Raw genomic sequence first — 26,139 nt, 5'->3', positions numbered from 1 at the left:
CGTGAATGTGTTCTCGTAGTGCTACACAAAGTAGGAGATGAGACCATGTAGAGGTGCTATTGTTAGACGTTGCCTGCCCTTTGATAAAGAAGAGGAGTGTCAAAGCTACTCGGCTGAACGCCAATGTAAATGGTATTGGCAGGTTTGATGGGCGATGGCTCAGATGCTTTGCTGTGCTGTATGTTGGTTCTTGAAATATCATCGTTATGTTAAATCAAACGATACCGCCGTCTGACATCCACATGTGACTGACACCGAGTTGCTATTGCAAGGTTGTCCGGACTGACCGTCATAAGAATGACATAGAAGAGGCGATGCTCTCAAGTCTTGCTCATTATTGTAGGATTCTGAATCAGACCTTGTCTTGCTAAGAAAAAGAATATGGGAAGGGGGGAGGGGGAGTTGCCTCCGATTGACATCAAGCATTAAGACTCCAAATATACACCAAATTATATTTAAATAAAAGTTTCGAGGTTAATTTCATAAATACTAAATGCTAAATGACTATTCTATTATTAAGAAATATTTCATACAATAACAAGCTGTTTTTTTATTCCGTTTTTCAAAATCTCATCAGCTGTATAACTCAGAGGCTTCCCATCAACTATTCTAAATTGGTTGAGATCGAAGGTCCCAACTCTTCGAAACCTTGATGGAATATATGATTGGCGAGCCAGCATGAGAAAATGCATTTCTGCTCCTGCTCCTGATCCTTGAGTTCGCATCGCTAGAAGCCGTACAGACTGGCCGATCATTTCACGAGCATCCTCGATGGTATCGAGGGACGGTACCGTGTTCCATACTTTGATGAGTAGTTGCAGATCTGGTATCTCTACTCTCAACCAGGACCGCGAAAACGTCGATGGATTCATGATGTCATTCTCATCTCTCTGCTTCACCAGTGCTTTGAGATATATTCCTGAAATCTTCAACTCGCCCGCCTTGACGCGCCCGAATTCATCCACGGTTGATTTGATTGTTGATATACTCTCGATTTGCGCCAAATTAGTCTTATCATCACTCGGTGGACCGTTCTTAATCTGGCCCATGACCGAGGCCCAGGACCATGAAGGAGCAAGATAGGTGTCGGGCCTGCGTGGCGGTGGTTCAGCGGATGAAGACCACAGCAAATCGTCGAGCGCGCGGCTTTGCCGAATGCCTGCCATATACTCATTAGCAGCTACCAGAGTGCTCGCTATTCCGGAGAACGCCGGCAGGCGGTCAGTGTCCATTGTGATATCCAAAGATGTGTAGTCGCGAATCTTCTTATGCCAAGAATGCTCCATCTCGAGGGCCTGGGACTTTCTTTCCTGAGCGGTGGTATCGCTGCCAGTCACTTTGCTCGGCTCATCGAGTGGGTAGTCCTTGCATACGCCACACTCGCAGCTCCTACCCTCCTGACATTGCCAGACCATTTCGTCGTCTGCGAAGTGGAGGATTCTTGACGACAACATACGCTCCTGGAAACACCAAGCACGTGTCATCAATGGGTTAGACCCCAAGTGATACGATGGATCGTCCAGCTGGCGGAGACAGTCATGTCTCCGCTGCCTTCTGGCCCGAATATACACGCCATCCAATGCATTTTGGGTGCTGCTCAGCGCGTGCAAGTACGTGTCAACTTGGCGGGGCTTGAACAAGCCTTCCGAACCGTCATTAGCAGCCGTTGCCGCCAGCGTCAGATACGCGTTTCGGTAGATTGAGGCCATCGTGGCCGACTCCCTCGCCCAGTCATCCGCGCTGTCTTGGACGATGCATAAGGAGTCAATCCATAAGTACCGAACACCTATAATGCGAGTGATTTTGATGGCATCTTGGAATGTCTTGGGCAATGTTTCAAGCTTAATGCAGTTGGTATGAGCCTCGATATTGCTCTTGAGGGTCCTCAGGATGGTGATTTTACCCCAACAATGAGAAAGCGCAGTGTAGTCTGCGTGCTCGCCATGTGATTCATACAGACGACAATGCCCGTCTTTCGTGCTAACTTCAATCACCCGGGTCGGTAAGAGTGGCGTCTCTCGTTGACACTTGGGATGAGACTCGCGGCAGCGGTGGTTCCAGGTGATTATCTGGTCAACACTGGGCTGACCGGAGGGCAACTCCTCGATATCCCGGCGCACAGCCAAGCTGCCGAAGAAATCTCCTACGTTCGATGCGACGGACTGGACATCCTCTTCACGTGTGACATAGAATACAATACGAGTCGGAGGAGTACAGTCCTCGTCAGCGTCATTGATCTGAACGCAGGGTAGTTGATCTCCAGAGTAGTTTGGCAAGAGAACCACCTTCCCCGGGGGACCGTCCGGTGGATAAAAATGACGAAGGGTTCCAGCGAAGATCTGGCAGCTGGTGCAACCCTGGACGGCATCCTTGATCCAAAACCTTCTGACAATGCCCTGGCAAACCGGACAACAATCCTCTTCTTCTTGCATGATGTCGAACGCTGAAGGTTACTTGGCTATTTGGGCGGTGGAATGCGTTGAACTGTGGCGAGAACGAGCCGCTTGAAGCGTGTGGTGTAGAGATGTAGTGATATGTAATGATTCTTGGTATCTGATCTAAGGTCTGGTATTGTGCGAAATGTTCTCTCCGTGAACCCCCTTCTCGGAGAGCCTCGGGAGACTAATTATACCTAATTGGGTGGGTGTTGCATGAGACATTACCCACCCTTATGGGGACAGTTCTGGGGGCCAGTTGAGGTGCAGTTGGGGCATTAGCGACCTGTCAGAATGTAAAAAAAAACCCACTGACCATAGCTCAGCACCCAAATCAGTACATCGCAGTTCTCGCAATTATTCATCCACCAAAACGCTAGAAATCTCATAATCTTTTGACACAGCTGAAATCAGAAGCTTCTTGTGAATATACCGATATAATCAAAATCAAGCACATACGGTGTATTTGATGAAGAATTTAGATTTTAATGTGAAGGGTTTTGGTAGTTTAGGAGGGGATTTGGGGTACGGTCGGTTGCTTTTGAATTCTGACAGGCGACTGGGAGACCCACTCACGTCAAAGAAAATGAGCAGATCTATTCTCAAGCCAACACGAGGGGCGTAATGTGTCTCCAATGACCATCACGAGCTGTATCTATCCTCATTTGTTGCCGAGTGGTCTGGAATCATGGGCAAGGCTGTTGGTAGAAGACATCTTTTGGATCGTGACGTACCTAGAAGGGGTTTGACCTGAGTCGTCCTGTATCGGTACAAATGTCGACTTCAGTGTACCATGTGCGGCTCTCAAGGACATTCACAGGGGTGACATGGCAGCTATGGGAGTTCTAAGCGCTGTGCGATCGGAGATGACCCATCTGAATCCGAGTTGGTTGGACAGCGATCAAGATAGGGAGAGTGATCACTGGACATCTTGTCTGCGAATGTTTCTGCAGCTTTCAAGGGTCTGGGATCAACCCATGTCTACAGGTAGGTATATTCCTAGGATGCGACGGGCTCTGAGATGTAGACCGCCGTTGTCGACGAGGGCTTGATAGGCTTGATAAGCTTGATAGGTTGTTGTCGTGATAGACAAGTTACCTCGTGCAGCCGCATCGCTTTATTTTAGCAACGCGCCTGCACCTAGGGGCCCAGACAGCGCGTACGAGATGCAGGTTACCCGCCTCCTAAAATAGATCTGTTTCCTTCCAACGTCCTGTGTCGTTTCCATGCCGGTAGTCATAGTCGCCGGTGACGTTGGTTCTTGAAGCGAAGGACCCTTTGCGATGTTAAGACCACATCCTGGTCGGTGATCTGTCAGGTACACCAATGAGGCAGATGTGACAGACACCAGATGGCCCTGCATTGCAGCGAGCTGGCGGGATGGTAGATTTGAAGCAGACATTAACCGCCCGTGGGGTGTGTGCGGATGTGTTGCACGGCCACCGTCGCCGACCCGGTCCCGACGACGACAGACTCATAGACCCTACAAGACTTGATCCTTCAGCTCGAGAGCACAAGAACATCATGAGTGAGCCACGGGGAAATCAGCGTGACGCCCGTTCCGCCCATGCCGTGATGCCTTCGCATCCACCTGCAAAGCCCTGCGCCAGGAGGACCCAACGCGCCGGCGACTGACATCACCGGCGCCTCGTCCTGCCTTACAACAGCGCCCCATCGATCCGGTATGTGCTCGGGTACCCTGCATTTGTTCCTGCATTTGCTCCTGCATATCGAGATCTGGCTTCGAAGCCGGGCAATAGGCAGGCAGAGGAGGGCCAAGGAAACAAAATATGGGATCGCAAGCGCCTGCCCTAGGAGATCTCGACCATAGATGAACCATGGCCAGTCAAGAGGTTTGAGCAAACGTCGGTGAGACTATTTTTGGTGATGCTGGGGCCTTCCAGAGGCCTTCTGGAAATCGTGAGGTTGTGAGGAGGTCGGGCGGCGCTTATACGTCGCAGACTGACTGGCGGGCGGCTATTTGCTGGCCGCTGATTGCTCAGTGCCCTCGTTGGTGGCAGCGCGTCGAGCGCGTGGTAGATTCTGGACGTGGGTCAGTAAAAGGTTGGATTTGACAATGTGGACGAAACATTTTGACATAACTGATTGCCATTTGGTACATTGCTGGCGGTGTGGTAGTGGAGATTCGCGAAGAGATCGAGTTTCAACGTACAAGTCGTCGAGTTGTCGTTGAAAACGTGGGAAACAACCCCCCCCCCCCCTTTCCCCGACACCTCCCCATCGGTTGACATGTTAGGGTTGGATTACACAACAACCCAGCCAGGAAGGAAGTGAGGATCTCAAGTCAAGGAAAAGCACCGTAATCACCGCATGTTCTGAGCTCGACGTGACCAACATCCACTCCACCGCCATCTTCCATCTTGGAGTTTGCCAAGGTTTCCAGATTCCCAGATCCCCAATAACCTGGGCTTTTTGCTGCTGTTGGCTTCCTTCCGACTCAGTGCCCAATCAAATAAGACCTACCGTTTCCTTGGGCTCTCTATCCAACATGCATGGTAGCTCTGCCACAAAAAAAAAAGGACTAACCCTTGGTACTGTACGTCTAGACAGACCGTAAAAAGCTTGTTCAAGATGATCCCTTCGCCTCCAGACGGCTGTGAGGAGGTGACGACCCTCGAATACGCACCATTTTCGCCCAATGCTTTGACAACTGGCGGATATCATTTAACCTCAATCAACAGCTTGGGGCTCCTGGGCCCCTGGCCATCTCACTCAACTCCGAACAATCATTGGGTGGTAATGGTCTACCATTCTTACTGGTTGGCTCCACATTCAATGGTCGACAGCGACACTTGTGGTCACGTTGCAATGCCTCTAAGGCGCATGGGGCCGCTGTTCCTGGTCAAACTTTGGTACCAGCGGACCCGACGGAGACAGGGAGGCTACGTGCGTTCTGTGCTAAAGTCGGTATCACTTTGCACACAGAGGCCTCTATTTTCTCATTGCCTAAGAAGCTGCCGGGATGTCCTCGTCATCTGTGGCCTGCTTCTTAAAAGTACCCAGCCGAGGTATCTGTTTCTGCGCTGATCACATTTCCGCTCCTGCGCCGTGCCATTGCATGCCAGGTCCACTGGCGCCTGAGAGGGAAGTCAATTTCCCGACCTCTGCCGCGGCCACTACACCTTCACGAGCGGAAAGCAACACCCTTCACCCGGCCCGCTTGGTAGTATGAGGCAGCACATCGGTCGCTTGCAGCGTGCGCTGACGGATAGCAGGCATGTCCACATGGGCAAAGCAGCTCGGCCAGCAAGCGCCATACGCAGTGACCGCGTTGGACCAGCGGCCGTCCTTGATGGCCAACAATCTCCAGAGTTCACAGAGGATTAATGTGACAGTGGCATGCTGTATGCCCCTCGCCACGGCTCTCAAATCCTCTTGCAGAGAAAAGCTGCGCCGCGAACCAGCTTCTAGGGTCGCATCCTTGCGGGGACAGCGCGGTACGGCCAAAGGTCAGCAGCTCGAGGCTGCAGGCGAGCACTGCGACGTGTGTTGGCGACCTGGCTGCGCTGTCCGGGTCTGGATGGGTCAAGGCCCTTATGCAACCAGGTCGTAATCGAGGTGCACTTTGGCCTGTAGCTTTACTCCTCGCCAAACTGCGAGGCGCAGACGACTGCGATGTGACATGAAGACGACGATGGTGGCCAGCCATTCCCCACCCGGCGCTATCACACAGTTGGCTTGAATAAGCAGATTGCACCCTTAGTCACGCACGGTCTGTGTCTTACCTGAGCGGGACTGCAGCATTCAAGCAAGGTTGACGATGAAGGTCGCTCGCCTGCGGGACCGCCAACAGGACCTTCGCGGATCGCGATAAGCGACTCGTCAGCTTTGCACTAACGCGGGTGCGTCTGCAATGCAGCCAGATGTCATCACATCGACCGTGAGAGCAACAGTTTCCGCCGTTCTTTGTCGGGACATGCCCCCGGTTGTAGAATGTTGCAGTTCTAAGATTGGTATCACACCCTCGAGGCCCTCCAACTTCCAATTCTATCTCGATACAGCTTGGCGCACAAGTCTCATTCAGCTATTTTCCCACTTTCCAGCACTTTCATAGGCCGGGATGGTGTATTGACCCAGCCAATCACAGCAGCAGTGTCGCTTCAATTTCATCACATCGGGGCCAGCAGCTCCCAGGCGGGCCTATTTTGCAGCCTCTCCTGCGAATTTGGTATGCACTTGGCTGAAATATGTTTAGCACAGAGGAAATCAGCACGACGTTTGCACAAGATGCCCAGCTCATGTTGGATCTTGGGCAAAGGCAAGGCAAGGCCAGGCAAGCAGGCAAGGCGGCAAAGGGCTTGCTTGCTAATCCCTGGGGTATGGAAACGAGGATTAGCTGCTAAAAATATCACCCTTCGGCTGTTTCACCCAAGCCGGGGGGAGGGTACGCCAGATACAGATTCCGGTACGCGCACAATAGGCTCTGGCAAGTCTGGAACTGGTTTCTTGGCGCCCTATGCTGTCCATTCGCCTTTCGCCACATACCGCGATGTTACCCTCAGCAAGAAGAGATCAAGGTTAGTGAACTTACCAAGGCGACGAGGCACGATATCTCTACACGTAATGAACAGTAAACCACCACCAGACCAGGAAGTAGTGAGGGGGCTGCGTCCCCGTCCGCTAATCAACTTTTGGAAGCTAACTTAGGCGCGTCTTGGCTCGGTCTGCCGATGCCCGCAGCTCGCTTCTAGTTGCGGATGTTCGACTGATACAAATCGCTGCACAGCCGCGTTCGAGCGGCTGTCCAGCCCAACAATACGAGCTCTCTGTGTTGCCGCACAGATTGTACAGTCCTACTCACAGCAGAAACTCTCTGCCACCCACGCATTCATCGCGGGCAGCGGGCCCTGAGACTTGTGCTGCCCGCGCTAAAGTACAAGAACTTTGGCAGACCCTGTCTTGGGCGTGCTATTGGCTGCCGCTTATGCATTCTCTTTCGCACATCCAGGCCGTCTCATTGCTTCCGCTGGCACTAGGCCTCGGCGTCTGCGACGCATCTGCCACGAGGGTACACACATGATTGATGACATCCAAAGTAACTTTCTGCGACAGAACGAGGCTCGAGGTCAAATTCACCCGCCATGCAGTGGACTATCCCTTCCTATTACAGGTCTAAAGCCGCTGTCTGCCACCATTACAGGAGAATCAATATCTGTTACCATTTACGATTTGCTGGTCTAGGCTCCACTCGGACGCGGCTCACGTCTTCATCACTCTACAGATCAAACGGCATCACAGGCTCGTGGTCTCGTCCTGATTAAGCAGCCTTGAACACGCCTGTTGCCATGGTTGGGGGGCCCAAACAACGTAATGGACCTTTGGTGGCCCAACCAGCTATGGCCTTGCGTCCTCGCGAAATGACGCCCTGCCTCTGAAGTTTCATCTACCACGACCCCCGCCGCTGTGGGGCATGAAAAGAGTGAGGCAGCCCGTTTGGTACCGCAAACCTTCTCAAATCCAATATGGCCAACAACATGACGGCAGCATCACTGAATCGAGCGAAGCTGAACCTTGTGCTATCCACAAGCATTCCCTGTCTCCGGCCACTCCATCAAGATGAGGCACGCGCGGGTAGCCTGGGTACAGCACAGGCTTCTGTGTGCTCACCATGATCCGCCATTCAGGTAATGATTGTTACTGCCTCGTTTCTAATGTGCAGCTCCCGCCTTAAAGGGTTACCGTATCAGGAAGGTCATATAGAACGAAGTTATGAGCGATCTCTGAAAATCCCCTCCATGCGACACTGTAATGTATAGCGCGGGCACCACGAGTCTGTGGGCTGCGAAAGGCAGATGTCAGTAATTTTACTGCCGACCACACGAATATCCACGGCCCATATCATCAGCGCAAGCCGTACCGGCTCCCGATGCATGCAGGTCGACATTGCGTACATACTACAACCAACTGCAGGCCTTGCTTGCCCTTGACCTGTGAAAGTATAGCGGGGCAAACACTTTCGGCACCATGACATCGCTTGCTGAACCAACAGGTCGGTTGGTAGACGTGCTGTGCCGCAGTGGTGCCTAGAAGGCGCCTCTTCTAGGGTGCCCAGGCACTTTTTAGGTTCCGGCCGAGGCCAAGAGGAAGCACCACACAACTGGGATGACGATGTGGCCGGTGTTGTTTTGTGCTACTAACAGGACAGGCAGCCTGTCAAAGGCTTCGCGAAGGCCCATGACAGCGACAGCGGCCAGATGCACCAGTCAGCGCCCGAGATGTCGCTTACCACCCATGAAGCTTGGTTTCGAGACATGGGCGTATATGTCAGCAACAATGAGGAAGGATTATCATCCGCCCGCGGCTGCGATTAGCGACAAGGGATATGCCCTGTCGAGCACCCTAGCATCCTTTCGTCCCTGGCCTGCCTGCTCCTGGCCGCCGTAGCATTGGGTCCAGGGATGGGCGGGAGACTACGCCGCTACCGAGTATCAGCCCGTGTCTCTGTTTTAGCACGAACGACTTCAGAAGCATTGGAGTTTGTTCGTGATGAGATGCTAGGTGACTTCTGTGGAGGCCCGGGAGTTCTCTCCGTCAATGGGAATGCCTGGGTAGTGCAGCCAACAGTCAACATGCAGGACTCAGGTACCCAAGTACGGCAGCGGCAGGTACATCAGACAGACCGCCCTGGCGACAAGCGCCATGCCGCCCAATATTGGAGCCAGTCCGGGCTTAGCGATGCCCTGCGGGTATCGAAACTGGCGACATGTACCGGTACCAGCGCTGCCATGTACCCGCTCGCTAAACCCAGCTCCTCACCTACTCGCCATGGGCCACGATGACACCTTGCATGGCATGTGCCCTTACTGTCTTCAGGGCCTCGTTGCGACGAGAGGAGATTACTGCCGAGGACTCACTTAGCTTGTTGAACTGATCGACTAGCCCATGCTACAGAACAATTCTTCGATTCATATCCGCACCTGTCTTCCTAGTCCTGTTGTCCTGGCGGATTTTGGGCCCTTCATCAAACCCAAAGTTTGGTATTGCCTGAGTGGTGTCTAACCCCGTACCACACAGCCTTAACAACCACTGGGTCCGCTACTCTCCTCCTGTCAAGGTCCATGGTCCCTCCAACTTCCCACTTTTCGACCCCTTCATTGCTTGTCCACGGACCTGCATTTTCCCGTCTGATCTGACTTCATCTCGCGACTCCGCCACGACTGATTCCCTGCATCGCGACAAGGCCCTCGAGGGGTCAACTCGCGTAGGCAAAGGTAGCAAGCCGACCTTCTCTTGTATCACAGTTCTTGTCACTTTGGAAAGGCGAGAGAGGATATCTTCAACCCAGCCATTGATTGCTCAATTATCTCCGAACTTATACTCAGCCTCCGTGCCGGCGCACCCGTTTGAGCGGGCAGGAAACTTGCAAGCTGTGCCCTGGCCCCCTTGCATCGACCTATCAAACAATCTCGGGGCTGCTGCAGGGCGAGTGGCCAAAGACCTGCAGAGCAAACACGACACCGCTGAAGACTATTTGATGAACCAGGAAGGAAAGATCTGCTGTAGTGCAGCTCCAGTTCGCAATCGTTGACGACTCGTACTGTACCGCGATTAATTCTGTGAAGGAAGAGGGCCTCTTCAGGCCGCAAGCAGCGTAACGCGCGTCAGCGTCAAAAGGCCGAAGCTCCCCAAGCGCGCCCGCATCCCACTCCAAAAATCATCTGAGCTTTAGACCGTTCGCGGCGCTTCTCTACGCGGGGCATCTCCAAATCACCACTTCAAGCCAGCCCTTTTTTTATCTTTTTAGAGCTGCGGAGATCAAGCGCAACAGACGCTCGGCAAGAAACTTCGGCCCAAAGCAAAGAGAGACGCATACCAAACCAAGTCGAAACATCGAAACACAGTACCGCGGTAAAGAGGGACTGTGTCGACGACAAGGTTCTCAGTCCACGTCCTATCGGACATCGCCCGGCACTTCTACCCTTCCATCTGCAGACTGGCCTCTGCCTGCTCACCAGCGCCAGTCGCCTGGTCAAGTCCAGACAGACCGAGGACTGTTAGGGGCACCAAACGCCCAAGCCGAGAGCTCCAGAGCTCTCCTCACTTCTTTCCGGTAGGTTCACAGCTGTTTCCTCAAGTGCCACCATCCAAGCACTCCCTTTTTGGCCTCTGCAGCATGCCCGCTTGTATCAGCGAGCCTTGCACCGGCTCTTAGTATTTGTCTGGGTGTTGCACCCACAGTCAAGTACGCAAACCCGATCACACTCTGCAGCCATCCCCTGTATGCATACTCGTACCGACCACTCACCCTCCTCATTCCTCACTATTATATCCGTGCATGGCATGCTCGGATGGTGGTAGCAAGCGGAGTTGACGAAACCGTCTTCCCCATTGTGGTGCAGTGCATTGTGTCTGTGCCTCTGACGTGTCATCCGGATTCTTATCACTTTTCCTCTCCCGAGTTTTCCTTCCCATGTGGCCCCCAGGCCCCATTCCGTTGCGCCTAGCCCAATCTTCCAAGCGGCGTGTCAAGAGTCAGGCTCGCGGCTGTGCAAGTTTTTGATGCAGATACGGAGATGACTCCGTGCCTCACACCCGCGCAATCCCCCGTCTAGCCCTGCGTCTACAGCACGGCTCAACCAACGTCGGATGAGACCTTGAGATCAGGAATCACATCAGCCTCAGTCCAAGTGCTGAAGCCGTTCCTGTTGTGCTGTAGAGCTTGCCGTTCTCCGCTCGCAATCACACCATGCGATACTGTCCACGGTATTCTAACGATCCACAGGACTCCGAACTCTGCGATTTGATCACCACTTAGGAAGCAAAGCAAAGCAGAACAGAACAGAGCAAATTACATCGAATCACCGTCGGCTTTACTCGCGTACAGGTCTCACCGAGACCAATACTACATACGTAGCTTGAGCGGCCGCAGGTGCCGATCGACACGGAAGTCGAAGTAACCTTAGGTGACGACCCTAGGAGGTACGTTCAGCGTCTATTCTTTCTCCGGCATAGCTGTTCTTCGCCGTGCCGCCGACCGTCCACGCTCGAGCATCTTCTGCACATTCTCAATTCGGCGCGCGGTACATAGTACAGTTCGGTACATCACAGTACAGTACTACCGCGCCCTTGACGCCTCCCCCCCTGTCCATTCTCTTCTTCTCCACACTACAGAACAACCCCCGCGCCTTTCTCTTGAACCTCCGAGACGGCCAATCCTTCATGCTGATCACACATTAGTCGCGCTGATTCATCCGAGATTCTCATCTCACACGAGACGATCGCAAAGCCTCTTATTCCTCATTCCACCTTTTGAGTTTACCACCAGGACGTCGGCTCCTGTCGATCACTGTTGCGCGCACGCACACACAGACCTTTCCTGGCCGCATTGCATTTAGAATTTCTTTGTGAGACCTGATCCCAGATCCCAGCATCCTACAATCTTTGGACGAGCAGACGGCCTCGGCTCGAGGGTTGAGGAACGACCCCGGGCGCTTAAAACTTAGGCGGAGAGGAAGTGGGTTGCGGGCAGAACGACGTTCGAGACTTGCCGGCACAACCGTCTCAACAACCACGCAGCGCGCCTGCCTCAGTGAGGACGAGGGCTATCGACGCGGCTTCCCCAGCTTCGCATTCTGCTTTGGTTTCTGTCACGGCACTCTGGTTTGGTGTGGCCTCTACCGACCGCTTCTTGAGCCCGCTGCCTCACGGCCGAAGCACCTACGGCACCATTCTTCCTAGCTGTCGCAGGTGACATCTCGATCAGTCCCGGGACACACCGACGAAAGTTTTTGCAGGGTTCAGCATATCTACTCTCACGGCACACCGGTTTCACGAGATTTTCGGCACTGCCACCTTGCCACGGCTACCACAAAATCCGCCGAGGGCATGAGCATCATACCGCGTGTTCACAGCGCATCACCACCTGAATGAAAATGACGACATTTACAGCCATGAATGGGGCCGGCTCACCAAAGGTTGCCAATGCCAATGGAGACTCTGCGAGTACAAAGCGCGCAGGTTCCTCAGAGCGCACCAACGGCCCTGCACACGCCTCAGATCAAACGTCCAAACAGCAACCCTCAAGTGACGCCCCCAGCAACCATAGGGAACGTGACGGCTGGGCTCAAGGGGTCCCGGGCCATGAGAGACAGCCGTACTCACCAGCAAATTACGCGGACAAGGAGAGCTCGCACAAGCGCAAGAGGTCGAGCTCTGCTGAATCACCGCGGAGAGAAGCACCTGCACAGGCTGAGAGGCAACAGGAAGACGCCCGCCTCGAACGGTCACAGGACTCTGAGCCAGGGGAACGGGACCCATACGAGCGTGACGCACGAGGGCGACATTTTCGATCGTACGCGGACGAGGGGCGGGAACGTGGCCGTGAAACGGACCGTGAGCGGGACAGGGACTCGTGGTACTCTCCCCATGAGAGGCGAGATGACCGGGATCCTTATAGTCAGCCACCCTCAGCGGCGCCCGATTCGGCCAACACCGAAGAGCAAATCGGAGACGCGCTGCGGAGAGCCACGGAGGACTACCCGCAAACCAGCCCGGACGGCGATGACATGTCAATGTCCTACTCTGGACAATACACACCAGAACAGAGAAGAGACGGCGTGATCCAATCTGACCCCAAGAAGAGGAAACGAAACTTCAGCAACCGGACGAAGACGGGCTGCCTGACGTGCCGGAAGAGAAAGAAGAAGTGCGATGAGGCAAAGCCAGAGTGTAAGTGTGGTTTCTACTTGTTGTCAGTCACTCGAGAGCGAATACTCATTTCTGTGTAGGCAGTAACTGTCTGAGGGGCGGGTTCGTGTGTGCTGGATATCCTCCACAACGAGGGACGTGGCCCAAGCCCGAGAGCAAGGTGCAGACCATCCAGATCGAGTCCAAGGACCCGAACTACGTGCCCCCGGGAGCATACGGGATGCCGCAACCAGCAAACTTCCCACAGCCAGCGGTTTTTCCACACCAGCAGCCACCAAACCACCAAGGGAAACGCGAGCCATTGCCATCCTACCGAGGCCAGCCGCTGCGGATCGAACCACCTCAGGGGCGACCCGTGCTCACCGACGACGATAGGCTCACAGCCTCGACCCTGCCGACCGCATCGGTCATGGACCCGAACGAAAAGCTGTCGGCCCTGTCCTCGGCGTATCCCAACACCCCGGCCAATGTGTTTCCGACCCCCGTCAGCGCGGCGCCGGTTCCCTTCCCAGAGCGGGGCCCTAAGGAGTACCAGCGTGTGCCCCCGCTGCACGACCTGACGCGGACAGAGCCCGACCTGACGCCACAGAGCACAACGCTGCCGCACATCAACATCATGCACGCCACGCGCACCAACAGCCCAATCGCCACACCACAATCCAGTACGAATCCGCAGACGACAGCGCAGCTTGCCCTTTCGCACACATCGCAGTTTCCGTCGCCAATAGTACCGCCGGCTGGCGGGGCAGCAGGGGGGGTAACTGGTGGTGGCGGTAGTGGCACGGCAGGCCAGGCGGCGGGCGGCGCCGTCAGTAGCGCCAGCAGTAATGCGTCGGGGCGGCGCGAGAAGGACGAGATGATTGCGGGGCGGCCTTTCTACCCGTTTGAGAAGGAGCTGGTGCTGGAGCGAGAGCGATGCAACGCGGCTTGCTGGCGGTTCAACAACAGCACGAATCCAAACAATGGGGTGTCGCCGCTCGAGCGGGCGCGGCTGTTCCGGGAGATCCTGATGCCGCGCGACCCGATCCAGCTGTCGCCGACGCAGACGAGCCCTGTGACGCACACGGGCCGGGTGGGCGAGAACGTGGTGGTGGAGGCGCCGTTCCAGTGTGACTACGGCTACAACGTGTCGATCGGCAAGAACACCATGATCGGGCGCAACTGCACGGTGCTGGACGCGTGCGAGCTCACCATTGGCAACAACGTCGTCATCGGGCCCAATGTCAACTTCTACACCACCACCATGACGACGGACCCGCGCCGGCGCAACGGCGCTCGCGGCGCGTGCACGGGCAAGGGCATCGTCATTGAGGACGATGTCTTTATTGGCGGGTCCGTGACTATCCTCGGCGGCGTCAGGATTGGCAGGGGCACGACGGTGGGTGCCGGGAGTCTTGTTACCAAGGTATGTTTTCTATTTACCCCTCTCTTCATACATTAGATGCGATGGTGAAGGCTGACTCTTTATGCCTGCAGTCCCAGCCTTCGCACGTCATCGTCGCGGGAAGCCCTGCCAAGGTCCGGAGGGGAATCGCCTCGATGTATCCATGAAGAGAGTACGAAGAAAGCGAGCACGTGCGGGTGCGACCGGCACCTGATGGAGATGATAATGGATGACCGACTGTATAGGGTGATATGAGTTGACAGGGGAAAGAGGAAATGGGAGGACTGTTATTCCCTGTTGTCTTTTCTCTTTGATGTGTTGTGTTCTGTTTTCTGTTTGTTTTGGCTGTGCTTTTTCTCGAACTTGTCTGGCTGTTCTTGCTTGCCCAAGATACCCACTTAATGCCCTTATGAAAAAGCTGTATGTTGCTGTTCTGATTGTTATCTTGCTCGCTCCCCTTGTCATTCGATATCACTGCTTGTAGTGTTTATTTGGAAACAGGCACACCATGGCTTCGAGGGGTCGAGGGAAGTCGGTGACCTTGTTTCTTTGTCTGATTCCTGTTGTTTCTTGCTTTGTTTTGCGTTGCTTATCTCTGCTCTCTTTCTGTTGCAAAAGGCATTTACAAGGGGTATATATGTGGGCAGCGTTACACAGAGGGCAAGGTTATAGAGTGGATGGATGGTTGGGATGGGATGTTGACAGTCGGGAAACCAAGGAGGGAGCGGAAGTGTGTGTGTTGGATAGACAAGCTGGACGGATGGCACTCGATGGGATGAGATACCTACCAAATGGCTTGTTTGGGTTAATGAACAAGACGAGATGAGAACAGAGGAGACGATATATCTACTTATTACTCCGGTAACCTTAACTGAAAGTCATCTGAGCCTGACCTGATGCTATTCCTGAACCTGATCCTAAATCTGAACCTAAAGCTGAGTGTGAGGGTCTACCTGTGTGCCGTGAAATACTAAGATGGAGGAGATAGAAGATGCGTGAGAATAAGCCATGCAGGGCGTGCATTAAGCAGTCCCGAAGCTCTGGTGGACCTCGGCTCTCTGGCAGGCGGCTGATCCTCCACATTCCAAGGTCGCCTGTCCCCTGCTGTCCCCTGCTTCCGTTCTCCCGCCCGCATTCGATCCCCACTAACCATGACGCTGATCATCCGAGCCTCAGCCCAGAGCTCCAACCATAGCGACTCTCACATCTCCTCCTCGCCCCCACTGTGACTCTTCTCCGTCTAACGCAATTGACTCGCACCAAAGGAGCTCGCTGTTTATATTCTGATGCGGTGACGACAGCGCCTGATCTCGCCCCGGCCTGGCTCCTGGCTGCCCTTAGCTGGCGAGGCGCATCACAAAGGTAGAGACAGAAAGAGAGAGCGCAAGCGAGGAAAGGATGAAGAGCGCAGTGTTGTCGAGTCTTGGCCATCGCGGTCCCAGTCCTTTTCGCAACTCCTCCTTCCTCCTGCCCCGCCACACGACGCTTCAACAGCCTGGCATCGCATCCATCACCAGTCGAGTACGATTACGGAACGGACAGCAGCAGCATCAACAACGACGGCATGCTTCCAACCAAGCTAGAAGGCCCAAGACGGCCTTATTCTTCCCAGGTACGAGGGCGCTCTTGGTCAACACTCTCCTACGATGCCTGCTGGCATATAACTTTCTGACTTGACTTGACTCTAACTGACTCTGACATGGCTTGTCTTGTAGGCCAAGGCGTCCAGAAGGTCGGCATGATCGACCCCTGGCTCGAGGCCTTCCCGCGCACCGCCGCCCCCATCATCGACGAGATCGACTCGGTCCTGGGCTACTCGCTGACGCGCATCATCCGCGAGGGGCCCAACTCGCTTCTCTCCGCGACTCCCCACGCGCAGCCCGCCATCATGGCCACCTCGGTTCTCATCCTGCGCATCCTTGAGGTCGAGTTCTGCTTCGACGTCGCCGACCGCATCGACATCACCCTGGGCCACAGCCTCGGCGAGTTCGCCGCCCTGGTCGCCGGCGGCTACCTCGCCTTCGAGGACAGCTTGCACCTGGTACAGAAGCGTGCCGAGGTCATGGCCGCTGCCACTGCTGCTGCGCGCGCCGAATATGGCGGCGAGTATGGCATGGTCGCTATTGTTACTGAGCCCGAGTACCTGCCGCAGCTCATCGACGCTGTCGACAATTTCGTCGCCTACCCCAGCAGCGATAAGTCTGATAGCGGCGCCGACAGCGATGTCCCGCCCATCGAGCAGGTGCTCATAGCGAACATCAACAGCAAGAATCAGATCGTCCTAAGTGGCAACATGGCCAAGATAAAGACTCTCGTTGCCCACCTGCGCCAGTACCTGGGCCACGACCCGCGCGCCGTGCGTCTCAACAGCGACTCGCCCTTCCACAGCCCACTAATGAAGCCCGCCGTCGCCACCATGCGCAGCCTGCTCTCAGGCAAGAGCCGTGCGCCCGGCCGCTCGGGCGACGACATCGTCACCTTCCCGGGCAAGGTCAAGTGCATTAGCAACGTGTCGGCGCGGCCGTTTGGCTCCAAGGCCGAGCTCAAGGACCTGCTGGCGCGCTCGTGCCTCGAGACCGTGCGCTGGTGGGACAGCATCCGCTACGTCGACCAGCAGGAGAAGGTCAGGCGGTGGATCGGCATCGGGCCGGGCAAGGTCGGCCGCAACCTTGTCGGCAAGGAGGTCGGCATGCGCGGCACCGATGCCGTCAAGGGCGGCGGCGTCTGGGCCATCACGGATCCATCCGATATACACAGTATGCTGAGGGGCTTGGAAGATACAGATCCGATGTTGGAAGAGGAAGAAAGGATCATCGGCGATGAGCCTTGAGTGTGGTGTATGCACTGCTGCGTGTGTATAGTCTGTTATTTGCACTTCTTGAGGGGAGAATCTGGTTTCATGTATGATGGCTCAGCGCAGGTACTGGGAGTCCTATTACCAATTTTGGGAGTTTTGCGTTACGGGGAGGACGGCGCATGTGGGAAGCGATTAGTATGTCCGCCCAATAGGACAAATTTTGTATACTGGGGTAAAGATTATGGTGTCAGTGACTTTTACTGGACTAAGTTTAAATCCACGTCGCGTCTATCATGCTATCCTCCATTTGACTCATGCAGTCACTGAGAGAGGCTACCAGAAGCTTCCGGCAACATTGAGCCAGGCTATAACTCAGGGTCACAGCTTGCTTACGTCCGAAGTTCTCAGTACTGAGGAGTTTCTGTTGAAGCTCGGAGCAGGTCGCTTGGAGTGCCGTCTGTGTCCTTCTCTATCGCCTCTCGACATGTACGTCTTGGGCTTGTGCTGCCTCGCTCTCAGACATTCAACAAGACTCGGGTGAGACTGCGCTTGAATGACAATAGGTCCAGTGACGAGAGCCCTCGGGTATTGACTTGTGCTAGGAAGAGGAGACAAGTGCTGTGACCATCTACCCACGTGCTACCTCATGAAATTCTGACGCGTCGATAATGTTTTGTCAGTTCTTGCTGAGGACAGAGCAAGTGCCAAGAGGCTCTTGTGGGTAGAAAGAGGCCACCAGGAGAACAGCCAGACAAAGAGATCAGAGTTTATCACACATGTACAAGACTAAAGAGTAGTCCCCAATATCTGAAGACCAGGCTCAAAGCCGGCGATGCCCAGCATGCTTGCCTATCTCTTGGATCGCAGTGGCCAGGGATCAAGATCTGATCGGGATGCGCCTCGTCGAGTAAGCTGGCACATGGATTTTGATGGGCCTCCATGGCGAAATTGTTGAAGACCCTTGGTCCGTCTTCTACACACCTAATCCAGGCTTGCCGTCCTCGATCTAGACGGGGGTCGCCAACAATTGAAAAGAAGTCTGGCTTGACAAATGATAGTCAAGTGGGTATTTGGACCCAGGGGCGGCGGTGTAGGGATTTGCAGGAGGCTCTCAAGGCACTTAGCAGGTAGATGTTAAACATGGCAGCAGAACGGTATCCCATATCCCTCTGATGAACTCCTAGAACGCCACGGCGATGCTTCGCAATCCTCTTCGAAGCCAGATGCTGCGCCTGATCGGGAGGGACTTAGTCCCCATGCCATTTCCATCCACAGTGACTCCACTGACGCCAGTCTAAAACACAAAACAATCCGCATACTCAAGCACGCTCTCATCCGGCCCGGTCCCCAATGCCCTAGCATCACAGGCTTGTGACCCCAACAGTCCACCCCTCCCCGATGCGCCGCATGTCCGCCCCAAATTTCCTGGAGACAATCCTCTTGCCCCCGTGACCCGTGAGCGGGGCATGCTCATCGGGCTCGTAGAAGGGGTTCTGCAGCAGGCGCACGTACGCCGTCTGCATAGCTCGGAAGACAGGCTTCATGTCACCCTCGCGCAGGCCGACCACGGCGGCGGCGCCTCTCCTCGCGGCGGCGCTCATGCCACCTCCTCCTCCACCACCACCACCGTCACCACCGCTGGCAGCACCCTTAGCATCCTCGGCGGCTGTGGCAGACGACGAAGACGACGGCAGCGCGGCGCTGTCGATGCGCCGGCCCCGCATGTCCACCACCACGACGAACTTGACCCCCGTGTTGGTCTCGTAGCCGTACGCGGCTAGCCGCTCGTCCACGGCGTGCAGCAGGCCGTAGTCGCCCGACAACGAGGCGCTGCCTGAGGCCGAGGAACCACCGCCGATGGCCGAGTGCTTCGCGCGCAGGTCGAAGATGTCGAGCGTCGAGGACAGCAGCAGTGAGAACTGCAGAGGCGTGCGAATGGGCTTGAGGGTATTTGTGGCCGGGTCGTGAGACGGGAAGATGGAGATGTGGAGTGGATTGTTCTGTTTGGTTTGGGAGGGGCAGCGCCTCTGGCGTCAGATTGAACTTGCTCTGTGGTTTTTCCGGGGGGGAGTCCTCTTTGTGGTGGTGTGTATACTTACATTTCGGCCTATGACGCCTAGACAGGCTATGGAGGGTATCGCAGTGGCCATGGCTTCTGGCTATCGGCGTATTCGAGAGTTCGGTGAAGGCCCCATGCGGCAGACATGCATAGTAAACACATGGACAGTTAGAGACGCAGGCGTTGAGACTGAAAGTCGGGAAAGCTCCAAGACTACCTAGGTACCCTAGTCATAGCTCGCAAGTCCCCCTGAGAGGTGCGGGACCAGCCGTTCAGCTACATAAGCACGTGCCAAGTACCCAGGTACTGACTTGGCTGCTTTCTCACAATACAAACCGCGGCGCGACCCAACTAGAACTGCCTCATGTCGACACTTGAGTTATATGGCCAATCTTTCGAGCTACTGCTTCGAAGAGCGGCTTTCTCTTTCATCTTGGAGGAAGTATTAACTATAGTGGTGTTGTCGAACAGTGTTTGTGACAAGGGTCGTGGCCGTCCCTTTGGTCGACACGGACTGTTCAAACAAGGCCGTCCAGCGAAGCGACGTCTGTTGCATTCTGGCCAATGCCTAGAGCAACGTAGTTCATGCGATAGCACTGATTGCGTGCGTTGGCCGTGTTAATCTGTGCAGGACTACTGTCTTGTAATGGTTGCGTACCGTGCGAAAGTGGCTCATCCTGAGTCCAAAGTATATCCACGTTCTCATTTCTTTCGGAGGCAACAGGATCGAAAACAGCTCCTTGGAATCACTTTGGGGCGGAGCCAGCACCTTATTCATAACTTTTCCTGCCCAATCCTATGTTGCAGTAGCCTATAGATGTGCCATCACATCCGGAAGCTGCTTAGTAGCGGTCATGAGAACTATTGATCTTGAACATGGACAGAAATAGCAGGCATGCTTTTCAAGGTAATGTTATTCCGCTCCGGCGTGAACCCGTCCTCAACAACACAGTCGGGGTGCATGTAGCACAATATGGTGCTCACCCACACCAATAGCCAGTAGCTGCAACCGCCGGGGCGCAGCAGGATCCCCAGCAAACTCTCTCTCTCAGGAGCCATCTCGACGCGCACCTCATTCTCTAGCTGAAGAACCACACGTGGAATTCCCATACCCAAGAAAACACACTCCAACGATTGTCCGTAAGAGACTGGCCATTGGGGGCGGGGCGCAGATCGAGCCGCAGGATCATCATAGCTGCAAAGCTGAGGATCATGCCATTGGCAAGCTCTCACTCGCGGTAGGAAAGCGCCCTGCCATCAGACATACGAAGCCTCGCCGGATGATGGCGCTTTCTGAATTCGGCCTGCTCTTGCCGCCCATGAAGCGTACATGCTTGAATATATGTGTCTGGCTGTTTTGAAGGTAGATTGCCTGGTCAGCGTTGTGGCAAAACTGGGGTTCCGATCCTTGTGTGTACTCACGTCGGTCTCCATACAGCGACGGACTAGTGTTGCGCGCAGAGATGAGCATGCACGAGAATCAGGCTCACCTTCTTCAGCAGGTAAACCTTGTTGAGCTTGTGGTCCTCGACAACCTCTGAGCGTTAGCCACACTATAGTAGCGATAGAGCGCATTGAGAATCGACACGAGGATCGGGAAACATGCTTTTACTCGGCTCAGGTCCAGCAGACACAAAGCCATCACATTTCTAATCATCCCACAAACTTGGTCCACATGCGCATTCCATCCACCGGTTTGGAAGTCACTTCCCTGGTCTTGTAATTTTTTGACGTTCGGTTAGTCACAAGAACTTTTCCGCCAGCTTCGTCTATTCTAGGCTCATGGTATAGGAAACTCACATTGTACATCTTTTCCGCGACCTTGTACTGGCCATCGGCGCCGACTTCAGGCTGGCCAGTGGCGCCATCAAGGATGGCCGCTCCGATGCCCACCTTGGAGAAATCGAAGCGCCGAGCCACCAGCGCCATCACGACACGCGCCTCTATCGTCGCCAGCTCCTGGCCGATACAGTTGCGCGGGCCCCTCTCAAACGCTCTCCAAGCACCAGCAGGGATGCTGTCGGCAGCGTCGTGCCGGAGCCAGCGTTCCGGCACAAAAGTGTTAGCCGTCTCGCCATAGACGGCCGGGTCCCTCTGGATGATATAAGGGACGTGATAGAGCATCATCCCGTCCAAGTCTAGCTCGCAGGTTTCACCTTCAGAGGTACACATAGTAGCTCTGAGCCCCTCCCCTGGCCTAGTCATACGTGATGTAGCGCCGGGGGGCCATAATCGAAGCGTCTCTCGGATGACGGCTGATGTGTAGACCATGCGGTTGACAAGCTCCTCCCCGCCCGGCGAGAGCAAACGAGCAGCCACTGCCGCCGGGTTCGGGTCCGTGCCAAACAGCTCATCAAGCTCAGTACGCACTGCGTGCAGGGCGTGGGGTGTGCGCGAAACCTCATAGAGCATCCATGCTATAGTGGTACTGGTGGTGTCATGGCCAGCAAATAAGAAAGTGCTTAGCTGGTCGCATGTTGTACCGAGTAATTTTGGTGACAGGATATCTATATCCTCAAGACTCATAGAGAGTATGCTTCGGGGCCTATTAGCGCTCCGATCGTATTTGGCGTGACTGCTTTGAACAATGGCCTGGAGTGTGTTTCGGACCTGCGTAGCAAGGCTGCTGCGTTTCCACTCCAGGCGAGGCGTGAACCACCACGGCAAATCAATCTGCTCGCTGGTGTAGGTCTGTATAAGCTCCTGGAAATCACGAGTCAACTTCGCCGGCCTTGCGGTCTGAGCTCCCTGTCAATCGTTAGTCTTCTTGAAGCAGTCTAAGAACGCAGGTCCCTTCACACACCATGTCGGCATCAAGTGCTAGATCTCCTATAATGTCGAGGGTCAGATCTGTAGCGAGGCGTTGGAGAAGGAATTCATCTCCACTACGTGCGAGATCGTTAAGGCGATCTACAAAGATGGATGCTTTGTGCACAATAGCTGACAGAAGGCTGAGAAGGTGTTGCGGAGCAAAACCAGGGTTGAATCTCTTGCGAAGTGCCTTCCATTCTTCACCCTGTTAAGTGTGGACAAGACCGTAGTCAGTGTGTGTATGTCAAGAGATGAGGTTTGCAGAAACATTTGCGGGCCCAAGGAACACAGCTATTCGAATATGAAGCACTTACCTTGGAAGACGCGATTGATGTTGGCCCGCTGAGATGGACCATATGGTTCCATATCTCTGGTACTTTTGGGGGGCTGTGAGGAAAACCGTCTGACGGCTTTGCAATCTGCTCCGCGATCTTATAGCTAGCTACAACAAGCATAGGTGAAGCTATAGGACGAAGATCCACAAACATGACAGGTGGGCGGCCTAAGGCCTCATGCATAGCCGCAAAAGCGACATCTGGTCTCTGGTCAGCTGCTGTACTTGACGGAGGAACTATCAGGGAACTAGATAGTTACCTGGATGAGCCTCAGGTTCAGAGCGCTTAACGAACTTGTCAACAGTCTGAAGATGTCCAAGAAGCACCGAAGGAGGCAGCTGGGGAAAGCGGGCGAACTGGCGCAGTCTCTTGAACCGAATCTTGCTGTAGAGGTAGGATACTAGCAGCACGACTGCTGCAACGAAAAGTTGCGTAAGCATTTTACACGGTAGCGCAGATCCTCGTGTCGCTGTTGCAGAGCAGAAGGGAGAAGAAAACTCCGCCTTGATCCAGTCCTGGCGGTTGGCCATCGAATGCCGTAGTAGTATTTCAGTCCCGGTAGCAAGGCGGAGCCAATTATCGAGATGAGATCTGCCTACCACTTTAGATGAGATTCTGGAGACTTTCAAATTTCGCTGCGCCGTAGACGCGACAAGTGTTCATGGACTGTTGGTTGGTGGCTTGGCCATTTCCAGGACGGGCTCATGTGCTGTGCCGCGGGCCTGCACCAGCTAGGTCCACGGGCGCGTGCAAGTTTCTAACCAACAGCCTCGTCTGCATGCATGCGCCTTTACATTCTCTGACAAGTCAGAGATCAGCCCGACGGTCTGAATACATAGACACCAAAAACGGTTCTGTTGAGTCAGTAGGATTTGCTTGGGTGACAACTGGGAGTGGGCATCGTCCTCATAATATCTTTAGAACAAGCGCGGAGTTCCTTGTGAATGTCAATGAGCAAATCTCCCCATTGCTCTCTTATTCTAGTCAAGGCATCTTATTCCACGCTGAATTTGGCGGCGGTAGTGTATACTACACAGTACTCTTGTTGGTTTACGGCCAAAGACATCTGGAGTAGTGCTGCATTTTTAAGTATCTAGACTATGTACTTCAGCATCGTGGATGGGTTCCTGGGTCGCATTTTAAGCGGAGTGGCTGCATCTCCGCTGTTATCAAGAGTTTTCGTAGCCAACCGCTACGAAGTCCCGGTGGACTGGTATCCATTTTTGGCACTGAGACGGTGAAGCACATTCCATTGCCGCGCCCCCACCCTTTGTCCATCCGACGAAGATATTCTTGACCTGCGATCCAAGTTAACGTCCTGCTGCGGGATCAGCCGCTTGGTTTTGTGTGATAGTATCACATATACTCGTGAACTGGCCACAGATGTCCTAATTACCACTCTCTTTCCCATCCATATTCCCCTTGGCTCTTTCCTTCGTGTTTCACATTCACGTTGAACAACCAAATGTGGGTGTCTTTGACTGCTCAAGATATTCCTTGTCTATGCAAGCTTGACCTCGACTTCAACGTTATCCTTTCAAGTCCACAAGCTGACCATAATAGACACCATGGCTATCCTCAAGACTTTCATCACCCTCTCCGTGCGACAGGATCTCTCTCAGATCCCGGCAGCGCAGCCTCCCGATGGCCTGACCTCCAATTTCGTCAATCCGCCCTCACTTGCGATCGTATATCGGGTTCTTATATACATCTTCATGCCGATAATGTCCGTCCTCGTTGTCATCCGTCTTGGTACCCGTTTACAACAGATGCGCAAGCTGGCGGCTGATGACTGTATGTATATGATACTTAATGATTCCTAGATCAAGTCTGAGTAATTCACTGATTCCTCGTAATATTAGACCTTTGCGTCCTGAGCGCTGTGAGACTCATTTTGAGCACGCTTCAATGTTGACTGTCAAGCTGATCGCGAGCTCAGGCCGCCATTATCTCGTATTGCGCCACCGTTCTGATTGGTAAGTTTGCCTACAGCAACAGAAGGAATACCCTTTGTGATGAGCGAATTGCTAAAGATAAGTCAGAGGCCGACTATCCATTGGGAAGACATCTGTGGGACGTTCCCCTGTCTTGGATTACAGATCGTTATTTGGAGGTACGTTTCCTTGTCTCTGCACTAATCCTTTCCTGCTGGCTTGCCGCAGGAGCAGTGATAAGGCACTCGGTTAATACTGAAGTGTGTAGCTCACGACGGTCGGGCTGATTTTACATTCTTTGGGCTCCATGTTCTTTAAACTCACCCTGCTGGTCCTCTATCTCCGACTCTTCAGCCCCATACGCTGGGCGTACTGGCTGATCTGGGCTGGTATCGCATCTATCACCGTTGTTTACACCGCCCTCTCAATCTTCATCCTAAGTAATTGCGTACCCAGAAAGGGCCAGACATGGCATTATACAACTTACTATGGGAGGTGCACAATGGCACAGAGTCAAAACTCGCTGGTGAATGGCGTTTTTGGTCTGATCTCGGACTTGTATATTCTGGCTATCCCTCTGTGGCTTGTCTCTCACCTTAGTCTCCCACTAAATCGGAAGCTTGGGGCCATGAGTGTGTTTTTGACAGGCCTGTTGTGAGCTCCCGCAATTTGAACTTGAGCTTCCCTCGCGCGTCTTGCTGACTCTCACCTCAGGGCCTGTGGTAGCTCCGCTGGGGGCTTGGCTGCGCGGTACACTTTGGACATGGCAGATGGAACATGGAGTGTAGTTTACGTGTTCGGGTAAGAAAGAATCTCGTTCGAAAACTCTCCCATCTGCTTGATTGTCTCGTTTAGAGCAGCACAAACGAGAGTTCTGATTCTTCTTGATAGCATTCTGGAGCTCAACATCGGCCTAATTTGCGCGTGTATGCCCGTCGTGGCACTCCCATTCAAAGTCATCGCTACCAGCTTAGCCACATCCTGGAACTCCTTTAAAGAACCCCTCACCCGGATTTTCATCCGCTCTAGCAAAAAAGGGGGCGACAGGTACAATACGACGAACGACCCCTCCTCCAAGGAAGGGGAGCACCAGCTGCCGCAGATGGTCAAGGGCGACGGCGCCATTACCGGCCTCAGGAGCTTTATCCGCCGGGCGTATCGCTCCTCCACCATCACAACCAACACGCAGAAAATCGCGCCAATGATCGGCACCGACGCGGCCACGTTCGCGACTTTCAACTCATTAGATTCTATCGATGAATATCACAGCCAGCTGAGGATCATCCATTCTGTAGATACCTGGGGGCAAGACAGTTATTTTGGGTCCGCGTCTCTGCCCGGCTCATATACTCAGACGGTGCCCCAGGCGCCAGCGGCCTTACATCATCCGCCACGGTATCAATATGGGGAATATGGGGAGTATACAGGGCACCTTGTTTGATAAGGCGTAGGCTAGCCTCCATGTTATTCAAGTAAATGAGCTTGGTCATGACCATAACCAAGAGACACCATGACGGACACAACATTTTATCAGAAGAGGCAAGGGACTAGAGGTACTTTGACAAGTAGACTCTGATGTAGCTCACGTAGCAATAGCTGCCCAGAGATGTTATAGAAACCACAACGCAGTCTCTCACATGCTCGCTGGACAACCCTAATCTCGCTCCAGGAGCTCATCGCGGTAAAGAATGGTGTGATCAGTAGGCCAGAGGAAAA

The 26,139-nt window shown here is 54.1% G+C and overlaps 6 protein-coding genes across 6 annotated transcripts; 3 read left to right on the top strand and 3 right to left on the bottom strand.

Annotated features, from left to right (window-relative positions):
- Positions 1–62: 62 nt before the first annotated feature.
- Positions 63–2,432, bottom strand: J7T55_001067 (uncharacterized protein; the record flags this gene model as incomplete). Its single annotated transcript, XM_053140346.1, has 2 exons — positions 63–176; positions 741–2,432. 2 exons carry the CDS (start codon positions 2,430–2,432, stop codon positions 63–65), a joined length of 1,806 nt encoding a protein of 601 aa, XP_052996714.1.
- Positions 2,433–12,328: 9,896 nt separating this feature from the next.
- Positions 12,329–14,654, top strand: J7T55_001066 (bacterial transferase hexapeptide; the record flags this gene model as incomplete). The annotated part of the gene is made up of 3 exons (XM_053140345.1): positions 12,329–13,124; positions 13,184–14,508; positions 14,580–14,654. The coding sequence occupies 3 exons, from the start codon at positions 12,329–12,331 to the stop codon at positions 14,652–14,654; spliced, it is 2,196 nt and encodes a 731-aa protein (XP_052996713.1).
- Positions 14,655–15,885: 1,231 nt separating this feature from the next.
- Positions 15,886–17,317, top strand: J7T55_001065 (malonyl CoA-acyl carrier protein transacylase; the record flags this gene model as incomplete). Its single annotated transcript, XM_053140344.1, has 2 exons — positions 15,886–16,099; positions 16,203–17,317. The coding sequence occupies 2 exons, from the start codon at positions 15,886–15,888 to the stop codon at positions 17,315–17,317; spliced, it is 1,329 nt and encodes a 442-aa protein (XP_052996712.1).
- Positions 17,318–18,645: 1,328 nt separating this feature from the next.
- J7T55_001064 (Trafficking protein particle complex subunit 2-like protein) lies at positions 18,646–19,434 on the bottom strand (the record flags this gene model as incomplete). The annotated part of the gene is made up of 2 exons (XM_053140343.1): positions 18,646–19,284; positions 19,384–19,434. The coding sequence occupies 2 exons, from the start codon at positions 19,432–19,434 to the stop codon at positions 18,646–18,648; spliced, it is 690 nt and encodes a 229-aa protein (XP_052996711.1).
- Positions 19,435–20,204: 770 nt separating this feature from the next.
- Positions 20,205–22,929, bottom strand: J7T55_001063 (cytochrome P450; the record flags this gene model as incomplete). Its single annotated transcript, XM_053140342.1, has 9 exons — positions 20,205–20,426; positions 20,611–20,695; positions 20,766–20,788; positions 20,834–20,880; positions 20,956–20,992; positions 21,144–22,082; positions 22,147–22,359; positions 22,469–22,689; positions 22,749–22,929. The coding sequence occupies 9 exons, from the start codon at positions 22,927–22,929 to the stop codon at positions 20,205–20,207; spliced, it is 1,968 nt and encodes a 655-aa protein (XP_052996710.1).
- A 1,128-nt stretch (positions 22,930–24,057) lies between these two features.
- On the top strand, positions 24,058–25,864 carry J7T55_001062 (uncharacterized protein; the record flags this gene model as incomplete). The annotated part of the gene is made up of 7 exons (XM_053140341.1): positions 24,058–24,283; positions 24,352–24,371; positions 24,429–24,465; positions 24,532–24,602; positions 24,692–25,077; positions 25,138–25,224; positions 25,315–25,864. 7 exons carry the CDS (start codon positions 24,058–24,060, stop codon positions 25,862–25,864), a joined length of 1,377 nt encoding a protein of 458 aa, XP_052996709.1.
- Between the last annotated feature and the right edge of the window lie 275 nt (positions 25,865–26,139).

Source organism: Diaporthe amygdali (genome assembly GCF_026229845.1).
Source record: "Diaporthe amygdali strain CAA958 chromosome Unknown NODE_6_length_1560011_cov_65_102424, whole genome shotgun sequence".
In the NCBI taxonomy this organism is placed as follows: domain Eukaryota; kingdom Fungi; phylum Ascomycota; class Sordariomycetes; order Diaporthales; family Diaporthaceae; genus Diaporthe; species Diaporthe amygdali.
This window is presented reverse-complemented; position numbering and strand designations above follow the sequence as displayed.